General features: G+C 37.7%; 1 protein-coding gene across 1 annotated transcript; it reads right to left on the bottom strand.

The window, feature by feature from the left end:
- Positions 1–5,510: 5,510 nt before the first annotated feature.
- LOC139128119 (guanidinoacetate N-methyltransferase-like) lies at positions 5,511–21,338 on the bottom strand. The gene is given in 5 exon segments (XM_070693959.1): positions 5,511–9,177; positions 10,196–10,290; positions 10,293–10,373; positions 11,615–11,824; positions 21,027–21,338. Coding segments are annotated over 5 exon segments (735 nt in total). The 5' UTR covers positions 21,235–21,338; the 3' UTR covers positions 5,511–9,036.
- Positions 21,339–21,915: the final 577 nt, after the last annotated feature.

Raw genomic sequence — 21,915 nt, 5'->3', positions numbered from 1 at the left:
TAATTTATTTTCAGGCAAGCAACTGAAATTTCTCTCTTCTAGCATCTCGTTCAAAGAAAATCATTAGTGATAATTCAAGGAAAGCTTGTTTACGTATATCTATCTTTCTATATGCAAATAGATTGATCGCTCGATCGATAGATGGATAGATTGATAGATTGATTGATTGATTGATAAATTGATTGCTAGCTAGAAAAGACACATAATATCACAAATCAAACGGCGCGGTACATGAGACACAAATGTTAATATTTTTATGAGGAATCTTTATGATGAGTCGAGGGGCCAACTTGCTACGTATACGGTTTACTTATTGATATACATCAAATACAATAAAGTCAGCGATAGTATATATCTATGCCAGATAAGATAAGATATTTTAGATAGATAGTGCTAAACACTTGTTGTCTTTTGTGCCACGTATAACAGCATTTCGTGGCGACCCTACTCCAGTCGCTGATGCGATGGCGCTCTCAAGGCTTAAGTTGCACGATATTTAGCCTACATGATACCTGTGTGTCTATCCAGTAACAAAGAATAATACAAAACATGTTTCAGTTTGACATGTGGAATTAAGGCAGAAAAGGCGTAAACTAAACATTTCTATCTTGACTGCATGGCGTTGTGATAGGCGGAATGGTATACTACACGTACGTGTGCTGAGGCTCTTTGCTCTGTAGTGTTATTCTCCGTATGATAACGCCCACTTGTTCTCCATATTGCACCATGCAATGCAATATCTCTAGCCATTGCACTCACTTGGTGTAATATCTACATATCGCTCAGCACCAATGCATTATCTGAAACCGATGGGTGGTATTACAGAGAAAATAGCACAGCAGAACAAAGTGTGCGCATGTGTTGTGTTGTGTTGTGTTGTGTTGTGTTGTGTTGTGTTGTGTTGTGTTGTCGGGTGTTGTGTTGTCGGGTGTTGTGTTGTCAGATGTTGTTAATCCCCCCCCCGAACCAAAAACAATGCAAACAAAAACAAAACGGAACAAAATCTGCGCCAGATAAAACTACAAAATTCAAAGTATTAGTGTACATGACGATTTTTGTGTACAGGTTAATTATCAAATAGATTAAGAGTATTCTTCACATACTTAGAAAGGCCGTTAATTACTGTGTTCAAATTTGTCTTCTTTGTAAAGCAAAATCCCAAATTACACGATTGGGCGTCCAGCAGCTTGACGTGTATTATCCAAAATCAATTGCTTGCTCTACAGATTCTCCTCATCAACTGAATTTAACACCGGAGAAATCTTGCTTCATAGTACATACTTCCTCGGGGTCGTTATGTTCACAATACAATCTATTACATCTTGATATTCTTCTCAAGCATAACTCCTTCTCTTCAACGATGTTCAGAGTAACGAACCATCCTGTAGTTCACCGATTAACCCTTGTTTCCCCGCCCCATTTCCGTGCTCAAAATTCCGAGTACCTGGTCTCGAGTCACCCTAACTTCGAACTTGATCTTTACTGTTCTTCTCAGAATGAACTTGACTATCTTCTGGTCTTAACGCGATTGGAACTAATTTGGGAAAATTGCATCAGTATATTTTTATATTTTTCAAATTTCTCAAAAGTGTTGGGTGCCCTATAGCTGAATGTTGCGATATTACAAACTACTCATAAAAATAAGTGTGTAACTTAAAAAGAAAAGCAGATGAGCTTACATTTGCAGATTAGATCGACATTAGTTCACTCATAGACTCCAGAGAAATCTTGTTTCTTGTATTTTAACGATAATATAATCGAAGTCAGCCAACATCGCTGTCGAAACACCTTTGCTGTTTTCAGCATGGACAATCTCATTAGTTAGTTTGCTGTTTAATTCCTCATTTCCCTTCCTCGTTAGCTGAGATATTTATTACACGTCTGTACGGTTCACCATGTCAACGTATGGCTACGTATGGGCCAGGCGCACTTTGCATTACCACCACGCCCTCTGTAGGTGAGATCCAAAACTCCTTCAAATAATGTCACATCTTTCACTGGAGTACGTGTTTCTGTTTACAGTATTTGACAGCAGGACTTGACACGTAAATAAGGTCATCAATCTATGTCAGAGTTGTTTTGTTAATTGAGAGGATACTCAGGTGTATCGTAGAAGACCGTCCCCAGTGGACGAACATGGAAAACCAAACTTTTGTGATACCAGTTTTGAGCCAAAAAACCTACCCTTTGCGATACCATACAATATAATGATCTAATCAGTCTAAGAACAGTCAGACTGTTCTTAATCTGTGTGATCGTGTCAGTCCACTTCCACTGTCATCGTGTGTTGATGGAGGCACTGATCGGAAATTTTGATGTTAGATCTGGGATGTAGAAACATGGGTTTCCAGTGTTGACAGCATGATTTTTTAACAAATGTCAGTTTGTGTTTAAAACCGGACCCTTTCTCATACCAACTCCTCGTGAAAGTATACCCTTTCTGATACCAAACTGTGCAAAAAAACGACCCCTTTCGCGCGGACCCTCCCCGTATAGCCGTCTATGCGAGTTACCCCCCGGGCATCCGGTCCACACGACTTGGCATATTAGAGTCTGCCTCATTCTGAACAGCCCGAATAAACTCCTTAGCGTGGTTGTTGTTTCGGTCACATGTGTTCAAGTTTATTCTTGAAAATGTTTCAAACTTGCCGTTATTGTGACTCTTTGTGACTCTCATTTACACTAAGGTGCTGTGTTTGTCAAAGCCACGCTACATTTCCCTAGTATACCTGCGTGTCAGGTCAAATGATATTTTGATTGTCCATAAGTCAGGTCAAGTAAAGACTCTCTTTTCCTGGGGTCTAAAGCCTATGGGTCAATGTACCTGAGGTGAATTATATCGAAAAGAGACAGTGCAACCAATTTTAAGGATTCCTTGATATCACCACAGAGGGCGCTATGACGAAGTATATATTTATGAATTTTAAATTGCGAAGTTTAATTGTCACAGGAAGCTTGGCCAAACTTTCAATTTAAGTGATGGAAATGTCATATTTGTGGCCAAGAAGAAACACTGGAACACATCTTATTTGAGTGTAAATATGTTAAAGAAATCTGGCAGAAATGTATTTTTTCTTTGTCAGAAAACACAACTTTGATAATAATATCAATATCAAAAGATTAGCAATTGCAGGAATCGAAAATGATAATAATGCAACATCTGACATTATTTACTGTATTACTTCCTTTGTAAAATATACGGTTGGAATATTCGAAATTCGGTTACTCTTGATGGGATTAAAGTTTCCCTTCAATCCTATGTCATGCAATTGAAATGTTATCTCTCCTCATGGATGAATACATTGTATTTCACTTATAAGATGATGAACAAAACTGAGGATTTTATCACAAAGTTTCAAGCCTTGTAAGACTTGAAGGAGAAGAATGCATCCTGAATGCATTCATATGATGATCTTTGTAATTAAACAGCTAATTATTTGGGTTTTTGTCTTCAGACAAGACGCATTGTAATTTTAATGCATTCACAGTTATGTAGATTTGTTTATTTTGTGACTGTGTGGAAACAAATTTATCTTTTTCAAAAATATTCTAAATGCGAAGTTTACTTGCCTTGTTTATCGTATATTTATGACAACTGAGTGGAACTTATCATCTGAGGTTTGTGTTCTTATTCATATTTCGCAGACAACAGCCTATTGAATACTAGCACAGTCACCAAGTTGGTGGCTTCAATTTCAGGGGGGGGGGAACAAGTCGTCCACAGGAACAGTAAAATGTATAAAGCTCTTGTACTAAAAATGACGTATGATGATAAAAGTGGTTTCTAAGCATTCGGGCTGTATTTATTTTCATATCATAGGACAGGGAAGACCTTTGGGCAGTGTTTCATATCATCATCGAGCGATGAAATTTTTATTCTTTTGTTCAACAGAAATATAAGTTAATAGATTGCTGGATGGCAGGCAGTGGAGTAAGAATCCACGGTTCGCTGTCATGGAAACGGCCATTCCTGGATTTTGCTCGTGAGGATTTTGAAGCGAGTCGGTGGAAGGGAACTCAGAAAGTTTCAAAATGGTGCAGGAGGGCGGTTGCGAACAGAATTCTTTGTCTTTTCCAAATATTAATTCTCTCCAAAATAGCTTGAAACAGTATACTTGCATTTCAATCCGTGGACCAGGCCGTCGGCTTTTTTTATCAGTCCATCCGGGCGTTGGACCACTTTCAGGATGAGGTACCCATAGCCCAGTACCCAATGGAGCACTGAGGATTTAAGTTCTTTGCTCAGGGGAAAAACACCGTGCTACATTCTCCAACTCTCCGTCCTCCTACGGAGAGTCCGGGCCGTCAGCATTTGTTCTTCTTGTCGTCGATGGCGCCACCAACGGCGAGTTTGGAAGTTCTTGGGTCTAGCGGACCGTAAACATTTCAACGGAAAATGGGAAAGCCAGTAAAAGTAACAATTTATCGATGAATAACCACGTCTAAATTGTTCAAACATCTCTTAAATATTTTACCTTCAAGCAATACAGTTTTATTCCCTTCCTACCGAAAATTTCACAGGTGGTGTCATTATCGCTAAAAAATTCATTAACAACACAAAACTCATAAACGACGACGCACTTAGTTGATTAGATTTTTTATAGAAATATCTCCTTTTCATGTAAGGGGAAAGGTTTTTTAAAAAAACGGCACAATTACTTTAAAAGGAAAAAAAGGGCTACCAATATGTACATAATGTCAACAAGCGTTAATGCCAGTGCACAAGATTGAGGAATCAAACACTGCCATAAACCAATCATTTAATGCATTTAAGGTAGTGGGCATCTCTGAGAGTCTAATTAACTTCAGCTAAAACCTTCTTCAGGAAAACTGTCATTCATTCTCTTTCAAAGTCAAGGATAAAAATCGGGGTCACTGTGCAAATTTTGGTACTTTGGAAACAAATGACTTTAAAATTTACCGATATTTTGAAATTCAAAATGGCCACCATCCTTGTGTTAACTCCATGAGGAAAATGAAATTTTACAATATTCACAAAATATGCCAGTGAAAACTTAAATTACTCCATGATGCACCCTCACAAGTGGTTGACCAGAAAAAGCATCGTAAAATATCTGAATATCGGTCCCCAATGCGAGGAATAACCATTGTGTACGCCAGATAAACACTATCCAAGGGAAATTATAATTTGCTATTTTTGGAGTAAAACTTTGGGGTAAAACTTGAATTTTGGAGCACAGATAAATTTTAAGGATACACAAATGCTTCTGATCTCCTTGCAGCTGGCTGTATCTCAGCAACAGTATCATAGGTAGCTGCGCATTCAAATGCTTTCAATAATTTACAGTGTCTCCAAATTTTCAGTACTCAGGCCGGCTTAACAATACAAATTTTTTTAATGTTGTCATCTGTTTTGGAGAATTGTATCATAAAAATGCTATGTGATAATGATTTGTCTGATTTTATGTGTGACGCTTCCTATCCCTTGTGAATTCTAAACTCAAGCAATGGCACATACATTTGACAGGACTAAATAGCAGACGATAAAATACTTGCAGACACACAGACATTTTATTAGTACATGCATCAAACTCACACAGCATAAAAACAGAACTTACTGAATGTCATACATGGAAAAAGAAACTTCACATATGTCTGACCTTTGACCTTAAAAACTACATTTTCATTGGCATTTCCTGAAATTGTTAAAATTTGTCATTCATATCAGTTTCCTGAAAATTTTCTAATCTTTCCTGCTGACCTTTTGCATTCAGCATGTGTCAATGGTTCTACTCCGAAATTAAAAAAAGGATGCGACATGTTCTACAAACTCAGTACGCCCAAGAAATCATGTGATAGCAGTGCAAACAAGCCTGCATGTACAAATGCTCATGAAAATACACGTATTTTCGTGCGCATGTACTTTTGTCTGTACCGTGTTCTATTCAAATTCCCAGTTAAAATTATTGAAAATAGTTTAATAAGCTTTGGCAAAATATAAAAAAATAATTGACTTCTTAATTCCAAATAAATAAAAACTGATAAAGAGTTCAAGGGTTAACAGTGACAGCAAATGATAATTTGATTTCAAATTTCCAAATTTCAAATTTCCTTTGTTCAACTCAATTTGAAATGTTTGACTGGTGTAGTCTGACAATCATGTGTCGGTTATTGCACCATGATTGGTTGGAATGAGATGAAGTAAAAACTCACTCTTTGGCAACTTTCTAGGCTGAAAAGCCTGTCATCCAAAGAGAGACTGGTCAAGTCAAACACTACTACAGTTGGTATGCATTTTACCTGTGTAATATAGACACTGTTATAAATTATTTCCGTATTACAAAGGGTAGAGTCCTTAGTAGACAGGTTTCACAGTATACAGGCACAACAAACCTGTTTAAATGAGAACTAATGATGTTAAATATTGTCGAGATTAAGTATTTACAACACAAGAAAATGCATATATTACAAAAATACCAGGATTTAAGGTCATGTTAGGGTAATAAGAATGTCAATTTGGCAGTGATCCTTATTTCAAGCTATGTGTCAGGTGTCAAATTGTCTTGCCCAAATTACCGTCAATGGGTCAAAGGTCATATTTTCATGAACCCAAAATATGACCTTACATCCTGATAGTCTAGGAGCTATGTAGTCTTCAAAATCAAACATTCAGCTGACAGGAATTTGTGCAGCAGAAGTATGCCATATTGGCAATTCTTCACAGATAGGTAATGAGTTTACAATCAAATTTGTAAATTGAGAATAAAATTACCAACATGTACAGCATTAAAAACACTGTTGGCACACCGTGCCAAAAATTAGACCCCTCAGAGCATCCTACCTCTTTTACTGTGAAGTTTGGGACGTCTTTACAGCTTTAATCAACAAAGTTGGACCTTTCAACTCGGAATTAGGTTTGGAAGAACTAAAAATGCAAAATGTACTCCTTGATTTGAGAAAATTATTTTCCATATGTGTGGTTTTGTTTCTCGTAAAGTCTAAAAGATGACATGGTCTGTGGATTCAAAATAATACTTTACTGTATTTATGTTTGGCATGAGGAAAGGCACCCCCTGGACATTCCATGCCTCCAAAATGTACCAGTTGGGGGGGGGGGGCCTAGGGTTAAAGTGGGGGTTAGCATAAGTGTCTAGGTTGGTAAAAATCTGCAGGTAACACACGTATAGATTCACTCAGGAACTCAAATCCCTCTTATGGTATGATCAAGATTATTATGTGCCCGTTGACATTCACAACCCGGACATAGTTTTTGATAGTGCTTGGATAATTGTCCAGTGGATATATATCCAGGGGGAGCCTGTCCTCTAACTTTACTTAAAACCATGTTGTTAAAAATGAACAAAGTAAATACAATACACCTGTATGACTCTTTAAGTATGAAAAACGATATAAAGTACCGCAAAGTAACTTTCCATCATAAATCTGTTACCTGTTAAAGCTCTTTTAGTGGTGACCTGTGAGGTGTCATCTATTTGTGAAATGCGTTTCTTGTGCTAATCCCAAAGTCATGTCCAAATGTCGTAACTATGACTTGTCAATGCAGGCTGTATGTGAATGGTGTCTGATGTTGTTGGCGACTGATTTTTATTCCGACTGGAATTAACTTGCTTTCAGTAACATTGTACATTGTATACGATGCATTGTGTTTACATGGCTATTAGCCATATGAGGTTACTACAAAAATACCGCACAGGATGCGAGAGGACATTGGCGCAGTGTATTGCGGAGGATGATGCGCAGGGCCAATGTCCGAGTGCATCCTTTGCCATATTTTCATGATAACCTCATTCTCTGCATCTTACATTCGTGACTAGGGTGTCACATAAGGATGTGGAGTATTGGCCGTTTTTGTGCAATGTCAGCAATTTTCTTCCAATTTACAGTGTGGAATGCTATCTTGTACACATTTCTGCATAGCCTGTGCACTACACATACAGAGCACCAGACATATTCTGGCACTCGTCCAATGGGTCCCTGAAACCGTTCAACAATGAATGCGCAGATTGCACTGCATGTGAGGGGGGTGTTGGAGATGCCTTAAATGGTAAATGATATGGAACTGGCTTTCCACGCGAAATAACAGTCCACATGAAATAAACTTTAAATGCAGCAAAGCTAATGAAAATTTGAAGAAGGTTGTAATTTTGCCTCTAAAAACACACATTGTTAGGAGGGACTGCAAACAACTAGAAATATATGCAGCATGAATACGCAATTTGAGGTTAAAAAACACTGATATAAGTAATAATTAAAAGATAGTTTGCATTGGTTTGCAAAATTAAAACAATTACAATTAATAGTTTCCTTTATTTTGAATATTAAAACAGTGAATCAACCAATCATATTGGTTGATACAACTTACAGTTGAGGTCCAAAGTGACCAATGAGGGATGCTTTTGCAAAAAAAAAGAAGTCGATCAATGAGGGTCACTTTTACACATAAATGGACTGAGTAAAATGCTGTTTTGATAGTGTAAAGAAAAAGTAAAAATGGTTTTCAAGAACAACAATCATTATTGTGGTACCCTGTGGTCACTGCTTCTGCACAACAACAGAACCATTTCTGCTGTACCCTGTGGTGACTGCTTCAATATGACAAGAAAAACCCTCATAACGTTGACCGATGAGCCATGGCAAAAATAACACAATATGAACACGGTGCAAATAATTCAAAAGCCCTCTGACTTGGTCAGATTATTTGATGTGCATTCACTTTTAAATCAAAAAATATCCCCATGCATCCTTTAAACCTTACTCGTGGGCTAATTCTCCCCAAGGTGGGATTTACCCACAAGGCTGATGTCATAGGTCATCAGTGAGTCAAGGTTCAAAGGTCAATGGGTCAATTTAACAGGTCTAAATTGTGAAGAATTTAAGATTACAACACATAGCAAGCAGCCTAACATTTAATGTGATTTTACAATTCATTTTTTTTTCCCCGACAAAGACATCAAATTTTAATGCCCCTAGAAAGTTGACCAAGTTAACAAGAAGTGAGATTTCCACTAAAGGTAGTGCAGAAAGTTTTCGTTCCGTGCTTCATCCCGGAATACCTCATTCCTTGATGATTCTCGGAGCGATCATTTTGTCGAAGGAATAGTACTTGCATTCTGTTTCCGGTTCTATGTCCATCACATCTGTGGAAATATTTTCCTTCTTGAAACCAGCTTCTACGAGATGCGGAACTTGAGTTTCCTGAAAGGTAAAAAGCCACAATGCTGAATATAAATTGTCAAAATTCTGTCTCTGATTTACATTTATACATAAACTGGAAATTTTCTTCACAGACTCATCAAAAAGTCGATTGTTTTTACACTGACGCTACATTCAACATGACTTGTGGTACATTTCCTAGTGCTTTTATTTTCTAAAACATTGTTTCTTGTTATACTCCCAAAATAAGATTGAAGTAGTGTTCAACTTTTCTACATTGTAATATGTGTGGATTGTCAAATGACTGAATTTTAGTTCAGGCTGGAATTCATTTATTGAGGTAGTTTGCCCCTCAGAAATGAATGACTTCAACTTTTGCTCAAATTTTTCTCAGCTATTTTCTTTAACCCTTGCACCCTGACCCCCTGGGTACTATATGACGTCATCGGACATTTATGTCAGAGTCGCGTTCAAAGGGTTAAAAATCAAGAATAATAATCAGGCGTAACTGTACAAAATTTTGTACTGGGAAATAAATTACCAAATATCTACTGATGTTTGATATTCAAAATGGCTGCCATCCCTGTGTTATGTACCTCTAGAGGGAAATAAAATTCCAGATTTTCACAAAACTAAGCCGGTAAAAATTTTATTTACTCCATTACCTTCAAAATGAGCTCCAACAAGTGGAACGCCAAAGAATATTGAAATTTGTGAGTCTAAGGCCCCAAAAAGCCGTAGATCAAATTATTGAAGTTTGAGAGTCAGAATAGGTAGGACCTGTCCTTGAGTTGCATTCATGAGCTTAATCAAATGTAGCAAAAAAAAACTGAGTAAGAATAGCAATCCGGTTCAGAATTTGGTTACTATGGTAGGATGTATCTGCAGTTTCAGATAAAGTTTAGCTTTTGTCGCATCTGTTTATTTTTTCCAAAATACAATGAGAAGTCATGTTGGGGTCAAGAATGCCGATACATTAGTTGGCGGTAAAATAAACAACAAAAAAGCTGGAAACATAAAATTCACAACTAAAGAGATGTTTCATAGATGTCAGTCTCACCTGAAACATTTTCTCAATGTCGTCATATTTGCCCTTGAGGAACTCTCCCCACGACGTGAGGTTGCAGTAGGTGAGAAACACCGCACTTTTAAGAGACGGTGTGCGTGAACTTTGATGAAATTAAACTGATGCGTGTGCCAGTCTTGTTCAGACAGAGGGTAGGTGTCGTACAAAATACCTGAATGGAAAAAAATCATTCACATTTGCATTGATATTATCAGAAGCTCCAGTAACCTTTTAAATCTACTCACGGAACAGCACAACTGCTCAACACCAAATCACTGCTGATGTGCAGCGTGCTCGGAAGGTTATATCTGATGGTTGATCGTCACTACTCACATCAACTTAGGAGTCTATTTATATTATTCAATGATAGCGGTAAGATTCAGCCAACCAATCGGATAACAGCTTCCGAGACGCTGCACATTAGCCCCTGCAAAATCACTCTAAGAGCGATACACAGAGTAGAAACAATGTCACCCTCATTTCTGATTTCTTGCTCTGTAGGAAAGCTTAACTATATTTACAAACAAACAGACCAAAATGATGTATAGTCGCCATGCATTTGATAAAGATTTCATTCAAAAAGTAATTTAATAATTCCATTACAATATTGTTACCTTCCAATTTTCTTGGGAAGCTGTTTGAACCACAAAATATAGTGAGAAAAATGTACTTCTTTACAGAGCACTGTACATAGCACAATAAAAATCTCTACACTTAAGTATCACTGAGTTAGTAATGAAGCTAAGTTTTCATTTAATGAAGTGGACTCTATCAAAAGCATGCTTATCATTGGTGACAGCGCCATCTTTAGGCCAAAGTGACCTTTTTTTAATTATGAGGGCACACTTCACAAGTCCATGCATGGGCGTAACTTGTGAGTGCAGGGCAGTGGCCGTATGTCAACAAAATGTGCTGAAAACATATTCATGGCTGGTTACTGAGCCACACATTTGGTCTATATTTTTATGACCTGAAAAACTAAATGTTTGGAAATGGTCTTTGCTATAATTTAGCTTCATTTAATTGTCCCTTCTTCTTTCTATTTTTTTAGGTTTCTAGTTTTTATCTGGCAGTTAAGTTCATGCATGTACTGTTCTTAAGTTTTTTGATATGCCAATTAGTATTTTCGATAATTTGTAAATTCATTACGTTGAGCACAGAGGAACATTAGTCGATTACAGAGTTCTGCAGAAGTCCAAATGTATCATTGATATTACGACTACTAACAATATCTCCAAAAACAAAAGACTTTTGCCAAAATTTTGATAAGAAATTGTAGTCAATAAAATGTGACATCCATTTGGTCCAAAATTATCAAAAATTTCCAGAAAAATTCATAAAACTTGTTAAAATGTTGCACTAAAGTTTTGGTGGGAAAAATTACAGCACTCGAAGCGTTAAAGACACCCTTACCATCAAACTGGTTATCTTCAAGCGTCGGTACCACGTCTTCCCACATTCCCTTGAGCGGCGTTATTTTGTGCGGTTGTTTCTTAGCCCATTCCTCCAATCTCTTGAAGACGCCATCATTACATTCAATTATCACGTGCTCTACGATGTCAAGCTGTTCGATTCTAGATGCAGCAATGGCCATTCCAAAGCCAATCTCCAAAACCTTACCACCTGAAAATAAAATGGATACCCCACTGAGTACTGCAGGATAGCACACACCTCAAAACTGAAAGATCTAAACGTTTGTTAAAACTTTCCTCAAGGAAATTATAAACCATTGTTTTTCAAAATCAAGCATGAAAGTTATGGGTCAAGCCAAAAATTGTAGCATTCAAGATGAGCATAACCTAATATTGCCGGATGTTTGAAATGCGAAATGGTGCCGTCCGTGTATAAGTTCTATCAGGGAAAACTAAACATTTTTCACACAAACAAGACTCTAAATATTTAATTCACTGCAAAGGCTTTTATAAAGTCAGTCCAACAATGTAAACTGTTTTATGAGTCTGAATAGCTGTCCCTCAGGTGTAATTATCTTAATCCTATGACAACAATGGTTTGACCCAAACTTATTGTTGTGATTAGTGATTGTGGACCTGGTTACAGGGATTAAGGGGTGAACAGCTTCTGGTTACATGACTCACTACAAGATGTACATGAAGTAGACCATGTGATCCTACATAGTTAATATTACCCTGCAAATTACTTCAAATTACTTCAAAGCCAAATGGACACACCATTGACACAAGGAATTTCTCTCTGATACAAGAAAATTTGCCTTTTTACCAGCACATGTACCGACACATGGCTCACACTAACACATTTCTAGAAATCCATGAATTGAATTTGAAGTCACAATGGTTATCTCTGTAATGCCCATCAATAGCCACACTTTGGTTGCAATAGCAATGAATGCAAATGATGTCATTTCTCTCATTAATATGCATAAATAAATAATTGTCATAGCGACATAATTACCGATTGTTGGTATGCAGATACAGAATGAGGCTTGGTTGGATTTTCGCACTTCCAAACTTTCGTTCAGGGAAGGAAGGGAGGGGGGGGTTGAGGCCAAAGGCAATAAGTTTTGTTTACCATACGCATGTTTTAATTATCCACAGCCCTTGAGAATGGTAAATTATACATATGTGGCCCTACAGATATTATAAGCAGGGTTCTCAAAAGTTTTTGAAGTAGGCGGAAAATTCAGAAAAGTAGGCGGTTAGCTTCTGTGTGCAACCAGGTTCCCTGGGGCGGGCGGGGGGGGGGGGGGGGGGAGGAGACAGTTCTGAGCAATTTCATGCATTCTTACACAGTATATAAAAGGCTATTCCAACATACACACAGGGGGGGTTTCAGGGAGGGTGTGCAAGAAATTTTTAAAATTTGAAGACATTTGGAGTAATTTCATGCATTATTGTACTGTATGAAAGACCATTTCAGCATGAGAGTGTTAAGGATTATTTTTAAATTTGAAGACATTTCTGAGCAATTTCATGCATTCTTATACAGTGTATAAAAGGCTATTTCAACATACACAAAGGGGGGGAGAGTAATTTTATGCATTCTTGTACAGTATTATAGACCATTTCAGCATACAGAATAATCATTATCATTGCCAATTACAACATGTTTTCAAGGGATAAAGTTTTAAAAAGTCAGAAAAATTAATTTGATATCACTCGGGCCTGTCAACTGCATTCAGTTGACATGGATAATAGCAAAATTTCACCAGACTGTTGTGCAGAATTATGTTTAGCTCATGACTTGAACAAACATTTTGAAATACATCATACAATGGGGCCTAGGGTTTTCATAACCCAGATAACGATCCGCTAGAATCCTGACCAGCCTGGCTGTACAAAGTGTTTTACTGATTTAAATAAACTTGATTGAAGATACAGTAAAATCAAAGAGTTTATTCAATTCAATGAATTATAGGAACACAATTTTCAGTGATTTTAATTCACTGTACTAATTTCACAATAAAACGAATCCGCGAGCTGATTATCGATTTTTTGCTGATGTTGAATATAATTGAAAAAGAGAGCTAAATTTCAGTGTTCATGTTTGATAAAACCTCAAACTAACGACACTGAACGCCAGCCTGTACTACACCGTGTGTGTACAAAGCACCGGTAGTCAATTGTAACACAGTACACACAACGCGATATCGGTCGACCTGAAATTTGACACTGTGATCGACGTAGCGTTTCAGAAGTACGAAAAGTGAGACCAAGTAATTTTTTTTTATTTAGATTTGATCTAAACCTCCCAAAACCAACAGACAAAGTCAGAAAATCAAAGTTTTCAAGCGTCGACTTTCTCTTCCGCGATGCACACAACCACACGGCCCCTCACACAAACGCGATGTCGATCGACTTGAGTTGACATCGTGATCGACCATGGATAGATTGACGTGGCGTTTCGAAAGTATGAAAAGTGAGACTCAGTAACTTGTGGTCGCTTTAGATTTGATCAAAAACCTACCAAACCCATCAGACTAGGCCTTACTCTTACGCAGAAAACCAAAGCTCTCAAGCGTCGACTTTCTCTTCCGCGTTTGAGCGAAACAAAAGTCGGCTTCATTCGGAAATGGTCGGCTATTCGCGGGCATAACGTAATTGTATGTTAGTCCAATGTTCGGCTATACCCGATGTGAACGTCGGAATAATTCGGGCTGTGATCGGGCGAGCGAGGGTGACCTCGAGAGCGATTCCCAGTCACGGTGTACAGTACAACACGTTCGCTGATCGCGGTACTACTGCAGTGATAGCAACAAGTTCACCGCGTAAATTGCTAGACTACATATAGCCACGGCACTTCTGAAATATTATCTGCGGCTTGCAAGACCACCAAAAAAATCTAATTATTGTTATCAAAACCAGAATTTCCGGGCCAGAGAGCGAAACAGTGCTGAAAAGTAGCCGGCCAAAATACGAAAGTAGCCGGTCAATTTGGCCGGCATCCGGCTAAAAATGAACACGCTGTATAAGTGAGCTGAACACTGTCATTTCTTTATATACACTTTTTACGAGCAAACATGAAAAAGCTAACAAAGCTAGTCCATCATTGTACCCAAGGATGAGAAACAAAACCCTTTGAATTTCGGCCGTAAATTGTATTTTTACATTTTAACTCACAACAAAGAAATAACACTTCTAATAAATCAACCATAAAAATTCGATGAATTATAATCATAGTACAGTTCAGTATTACACTATTCCCTAGATAGAACGTGTATGATAATTTGCATAAACATTTGCATAAATTTACATAATAATTGCATAAATTACATGTAACTAGGGTTGGAACTCATACAAGTACTATTTATAATCAACATTATTGCGCATTTCCTAAAATTGGAGACAAACAGACAGTTCATTTCATGATATTTAACATCTTTTTGCTTGCTTGTGCGATCATTGCATGTGTCTTATCTGTACACAATTCAAAGTTGCAACACCGAGATCATTTCACGAATAGTTTAATTGAAAGACACTAGAGACAAATTCTGTTCCCGTACCACAATCATACTTTGCACTTCAAATGTAACTGTCAGACATTATTGAAACACAATTATGACTCTCAATCATTGTGTTTTTGAAGGGAAGGGAGGTCTAATGCCCTCTACTGTGTGAACGACAGCTAAACTGTTGAACTGTTGAAATACTTTTGCATAAAATATTTGGCTATGAGGAAGACACACAGAGAGAGAGAGAGAGAGAGAGAGCCAGACAGAGAGAGAGCCAGACAGAGAGAGAGAGAGCCAGACAGAGCGATAGAGAGCCAGACAGAGACAGACAAAGAGGGAGAGAGGAGAAAGAGAAAGAAAGGGGAAGAGAGAGGCAGAGAGAGGGAGAAAGACAGAGAGGGCGAGCCAGAATGAAATGAACTAGCTATGATGTCATACATGGCTGGTCATTGTCAAGGTAACCATTATCAGCAAGATTAGTTCATCAGAGATCTATACTATCTTCAAAGAGGAAGAGAGGAGACAGGGAGACAGGAAGAGATAAAAGAGAGAGGGAGGGAGAGACACAGACACAGACAGACAGACAGACAGACAGAGGAAGAGAGCTAGCTGTGATGTCATACACTACCAGGGTCATTGTCAAGGCAACCATTATCATCAGTAAGATTGGTTTGTCTCAGACTGAGATCTATATAATACCATCTTCATAAAAGACATCAATTTGATGACAGATCAGTATGGCTTTTAGCTTATCTGTCGGGTTCCTTTCAGAACAAAATATTCAAATTTCAAATTTTCCCTGTTTGAAAGGCATGATTTTACATTCTACGGCAGCACAGTGAATATTAACAATGAACTTACACTGTACAGTACAGTACGTACCACAAATCACCCTCTAGTCTTTTTGATTTGTACCTTTGAATGTTGCCTGTTTCATTAATTTCTTGTATTCTAGATATGCGCAATATAGACATCTCAATAATCATTTCATTATCATTATATATCTACTAAAATTAGGGTTTGTCATTACGGTAAAACTTCTTGCAACATCACGGTCTTATAACAATTCATAATTTTGTTAAGGTCAAATCCGCCTCAGGGAGACGGATGAGAGATATTCAGAATATCAAACTTTTATAAACATTTTTTTGGCCTACCACTTGTGGGGGCTCGTTTTGCAGTTTACGGAGTAAATAAAAGTTTCAATGGTGTATTTTTTGTGAAAAATCCAAAATCCTAATTTTTCCCCCATAGAGTTAACACATGCATGGCAGCCATTTTGAATTTTCAATATTGGTAAATTTTGAGTAACTTCTTGCTACTTGCGGCAAAATTTGCAAGGTGATCTTCCTTCTGATTTTTGAAAGGCAATGGTTTACAGTTCTCTACACTGAAAATTTGAGCAAAAGCTTAAGTTGTTTAATTTCTAGATGCGAACTACCTTAATTAACAATGTAGAAAAGGAGGTACCTTGTAAATGTCAATGGTTCCCCCTTTGGTACAGTATATCAATGCAATCAGATAAGGGATGGACCATTAGATCTTGGGAGGGGGTGGTCAAAAACAAAAAAAAAAATTTTCAGAGCAGAAAGTTAGGAAAAAAAAATCTTCAAACTAGTTTGCAAAATAAAAAATAGCACCAATGGCACTTGATCACAACTGGCACATTGTGAAACTACTCTTTCTCTGGGTACACCTGTACATGAAATACTGAATGGGTAGGTGCTGCGGGTTTGGAGTTTGTCAGTAAATCCACACAGAAAACAAAGTCCCGAAGTAGCGAATTCCTGCCATTTTCAAACCTACTGTTTGTCAGTGGGGTAAGCAGTATTCGCAAAAATCACATTTCCAGGCTAATAGACTATGTTTTACGAAATCACACGTCCTTATTACAAAATGAAACGATCTTTGTCTTTAAATCAATGCGCCAGTAAACAGGTCCAGCAGCTAGTTATGGCATCAAGTCTGTAATGTTAAGGGTCATAACAAATGTGAGAAATCTAAAACATTAAATATGTTGTTTTTATCAATTTTATTACCAAAAGCGCATGAAAATCTCTGATACTTTGAATCAGCCATCCTGCATATTTGTGACATTCATAAAAACCTCATTTCTGTTCCACAACTCATTAAATAGTCCACAATGCAGGATTGGTGTACATTCCAAAACTACATATATGAAAGACCCCTAAAATCAATTAGTTAAAGGGGGGTTAGAAATTTCCAAAACTATCAAACGCTGCTCCGTTTGGCTCCATTTTTCGGAATCGGAACCTTGGAATTAGTCTGAATAACTCTACCAAATATCAATGCAGTCTGTTCAGCGGTTTTGACTTTTTGTCGTTTACAGAAAATGGACACTATCCACACTGGTTGAAGCTAACCCTATATCACAACTTCCAGTTGTGATAATGACCTATGGTCATTATGTTAAAAAATACCGCCAATGGCGCTTGGACATAATGACCGCCTAGTATTATCGGCATTTATCAACAACCACACTCACTGTGAATTAGACAGACCACAAGTCAATGAGCAACATATAGCTGAAAGACTATTTTTCACATTGCGATTTTAAGCTCATTTTTATGAGAAAAGAGACATGTATATGTATATGGAGAAAAAGCAGAAGACATATTTGTAAATTGTTTGTTAAGTGACAATCATATATGCATCTCTTGAAATTTTGTGGTTATAAGGTATAACAGTAGTGTAAGAATAATGAGGTATGAATAAGTTAGTAAAGCTAAGTTGACAGTAATTAAGATTACAAAATTATACACTAAACTGAGGAAATCTGAATGAAATAAATGTTGAAAAGTTGCAAAGTCATGGTCATCTTTTGTCTAATACCTTGTGTAAGTTCATGAACTTTACATAAATCTTGCTACAGATTTGTTGCTAATGGGCAATAACTGTGTTTCAGATCATTTGAGAGCAATCTATCCATGACAGGTTTAAATTGATGGGCTCAGAGAAGGGGTGCGGCTTCTATAATGGTACAATTCAAAAACCCCAATGGGCAAAACAATGAGCCAAGACAATGTTTCAAAGTCAGGGTGCGGCTTCAATTAGAGGTGCGGCCTCAATGGAATTTTACGGTTTATACTTCTATTTAAAGGAGAGAAACTTCTCAAATAATTTTTTTCCCTGTAATTTGCTGTGAGAACACATGGACAGATGCTCAGGACTCTATGCTGGTGCTACCTTGATAACTAACCTACAACTTGTAACGTCATTGTCTAACCTGTTCACCCCAATTTCTGTAGACAGGTCCACACTCTCCATTGATAACAATGGGTTTGGGCCATACCATTGTAGTGAAAGACTGTAACATGTGAGGTTGTGGATACTTAATCTCTGGAATGTCAAAGTCTGTATATTGACTCAAGGATGTTTACTTAACAAATGCCTAGGGTCATCTCAAAAGTGAGAATCTAAACTATGAAATATGTTTTTTTTTAATGCTTTTGATGCCCAAAAGACCATAGAAATCTCTTATACTTCGAATCAGCCATCCTGCATATTTCTAACATTCATCAAAACCTCATTTCTGTTCCACAACTCATTAAATAGTCCACAATGCAGGATTGGTGTACATTCCAAAACTACATATATGAAAGACCCCTAAAATCAATTAGTTAAAGGGGGGTTAGAAATTTCCAAAAACTATCTAACCGCTGCTCCGTTTGGCTCCATTTTTCCGAATTGGAACCTTGGAACCAGTCTATGTATCAGTATCAAATATCAACGCACTCTGTTCAGCAGTTTTTGACTTTTTGTCGTTTACGGAAATGGACGACATCAAACACTGGTTGAAACCACCTCTATATCACAACTTCCAGTTGTGATAAAAATAAGAAGACAAATGCGTAAAAATCTGCAAAGGTCTTTAAAATCTTGAATTTTTTTTACATTTTACCGACAGGAAGCAACTTTCTGTATTTTTAGTACATCCTCAGGTACATTTTTAATTATAATTTATACATTTAGAGTGACTGTATCCCTTATACTGGAAGTTGTGATTATCTTATCTTTTCAGGACTTTTGTATTCTGATCACTTGAAAATATATATAAAATTATAGAGCCTGTTTTCTACTTGTTTCCTGCGTACAAACCAAGCAGGTACACTAGGTAAAACATTGAAACTATGGTATGGTTGTCAAAAGAGAAAGTTATATTTGCCTATTAAGATCAAGGTAAACAGATGCAGGCCACATCAGGTTCATTTTTTTCACAGCATTTTATTGCAATGATGAATGCAAGAATGGGTGAACAAGTAGAAACACGTCAATAATGATAAAACAACATACCAAGTCATTATGTATTATTTTGCTTTTAAAAAGGCATTTTCAATTCTTTTTTCTCAAAAAACAGCCTCATAAAACAACAGCAACACATTTTTTAGCATTCAACAATACACTACGTAGAATGCCATCTATCCAACAAATCCCAACACAAAAACACACAAAAGGGTTGAACTTTGAAAGTTTCTCGATAACAAATACTGAATAAATCTGCATGAATAATCGTTTGTGTGTAGCAAATGCTGAATGACAATTATCTGAAGAATTTTTCCACCACAAAAAAGAGCATGATTTAAACAAATCTTAAGGGACTTATGTAGCAAATGTATGCAGCAAATGTATGTAGCTTATGTATGTGCCGTGTTCACCTCAGATTGTGTATGGCTCAGTTGATTGAAAAAATCTTGAAATCTTACAGTGTACTTGGATATTGTGTTTCATCACATCTTATCATTCCTCGCGCTGCTAATATCGGTCATTTTTACTCATATTTTTGTCTGAAATTGTGACATCTAGAGAGCAGATGACATTTCTCAAAGAACAGGCCTTAAACCCTTTAACCACCATGGTTTGGCCCAATCCCATTATTAGCAATGGTGAGTTTAGACTTGTTTACAAGGAAGTTGGGGATGAACAGGTTAAGATTGAATTAGAATTGAAAAAGTCTTCGTTTTGAGTCAGATTCCATCAGAAAACAGTACAGTATCGTTCCACAGACCAGACAATTTTTTTTTTTTTTCGTTTTATTTGTATTTTTGTTTGTTTGGGTTTTGTTACATAAAAGGGAAGACATGAAAACAAGGAAATAAGAGGACAAACAGTAGAGTAGACTGCCACACTTATTTCAGTAAATAAAAATCGTGATATATGGACACGTATGAGGCCAAACCGCAGCTTCTAGGATACGGAGACATGATGAGTGGAACTGGCTTTGACCTTCGAATTCGAAGGTCACTTTGAACGCACGGGCTGTCTGTGAATGGGATAGTATTGTTATTTACCGCGGCTGTTCCGCTGTGGTCAACTCTCGATGACCTTTGTTATGAGGTGACTCTAAATGGCACGCGGCAGAATTACCATGGGTGAATTTCTGTGAGCTGGGCTGCCTTGCCTCCCTTGTTGAGGAGAGGAGATCTCGCAGAGCAGTCTGGGTATACCTCCCTCCACCGACCAGTGGAGTCACACTCACTGAACGCGCTTAGCCCGGCCCCAGTCCAAATTCAATACCACTTTATCGATTATTGTACGATAAAAAAGAGTATTACTGCTACGCCAGAGAGGTCAAACAGATAATTAAAACAGCACAACTTTTCATTCACTTCGTCTCGTCCATGTTTTGGGGTGGGGGACACCCGTGGCCGTTCGTTCATGCGGCGTGTTGAGTACGTGCAGGCAATACAGTGTGGCATGTCACCGAAAATATTATCAAGACTGGATCCTTGAATTGACTTATCCTTCACAACATCAAACAACTTTCGTTTTCAATTACAACAAAGGACGGAAAAAATGAAATTTTATGGCCGTATACCTTTCACAGATATTATGTGGATTATGTTCTCTGAAGACGAGAATCAATGAAATTGGAAATACCTTTAGACGAAGCAACCTCGGCCAGCTTGTGCATGTACGGTGTCTCCCACCGCTCCATAACTGGCTTTCCCATGATTTCTAAATGGTCGTCACTTTCGTCATATTTTGCGTCGGCCTTCTTCCAGTCGCCTTTGCAATCTTCGCCTTCTGTGAAGATAGTTTCCTTTGACGGTATAACGTCTGGATTTCTCGTAGCGACCGCCGCCATGCTGTAATTTTTCCTCGCGTTTGACTTGGAACTATACCAGCAATGCTATATCGATCCCGACCTGACCTTAGTGCTTGCGCTGTTGAGAGCCGCGTTGTCAATCAATAGTGTAATTTAAATATGTAATTAGCCGACTCATAGGTATGCTGTTCCACTTAAATGACTCACCCCCTCCCTTAATCTAGTCTCTGTGCCACGCGTGTCTCTTTGCTGTACTGCGAGCTCGAGCTGTGCGCATGTGTACACTTTCTGTGCTGGGTTCCCTGCCCCATTTCTACCACTGGCTGCGCTGCTCACGAAAAAAGGCAGCGCAGCCAGGGCTGGTACTGGTAGAAAATGTGTACTTTGGAGAAATAAATGATACATAATAGAGATAATATGTGGTGGTCTTCACACCCAACGAGCGTACTGTGTACCCTCGAAAAGCTCACCACGTTTATTACATAATTTTTCCTTACAACGTATTCTCAAAAGACAGCGGACTTTACAAAACCTATAAGCTTACAACTGCAATAAAAGACTTACAGAAAATACAAAAAATGCTTGTGTCGACATTATAGTGGAGTTTCGACCGAGACTGAAGACAAAAAAGCTTTACACCAATACATAGGCATTCAACACCCGGCGACGCAAGCCGCTTTATCAAAGAAATTCTCTTATGTAACGAAAATAGAGTAATAA

Source organism: Ptychodera flava, unplaced genomic scaffold (assembly GCF_041260155.1).
Source record: "Ptychodera flava strain L36383 unplaced genomic scaffold, AS_Pfla_20210202 Scaffold_44__1_contigs__length_1314385_pilon, whole genome shotgun sequence".
Lineage (NCBI taxonomy): Eukaryota > Metazoa > Hemichordata > Enteropneusta > Ptychoderidae > Ptychodera > Ptychodera flava.
The sequence above is the reverse complement of the archived record's forward strand: the minus strand, read 5'-3'. Positions and strand labels throughout refer to the sequence as shown.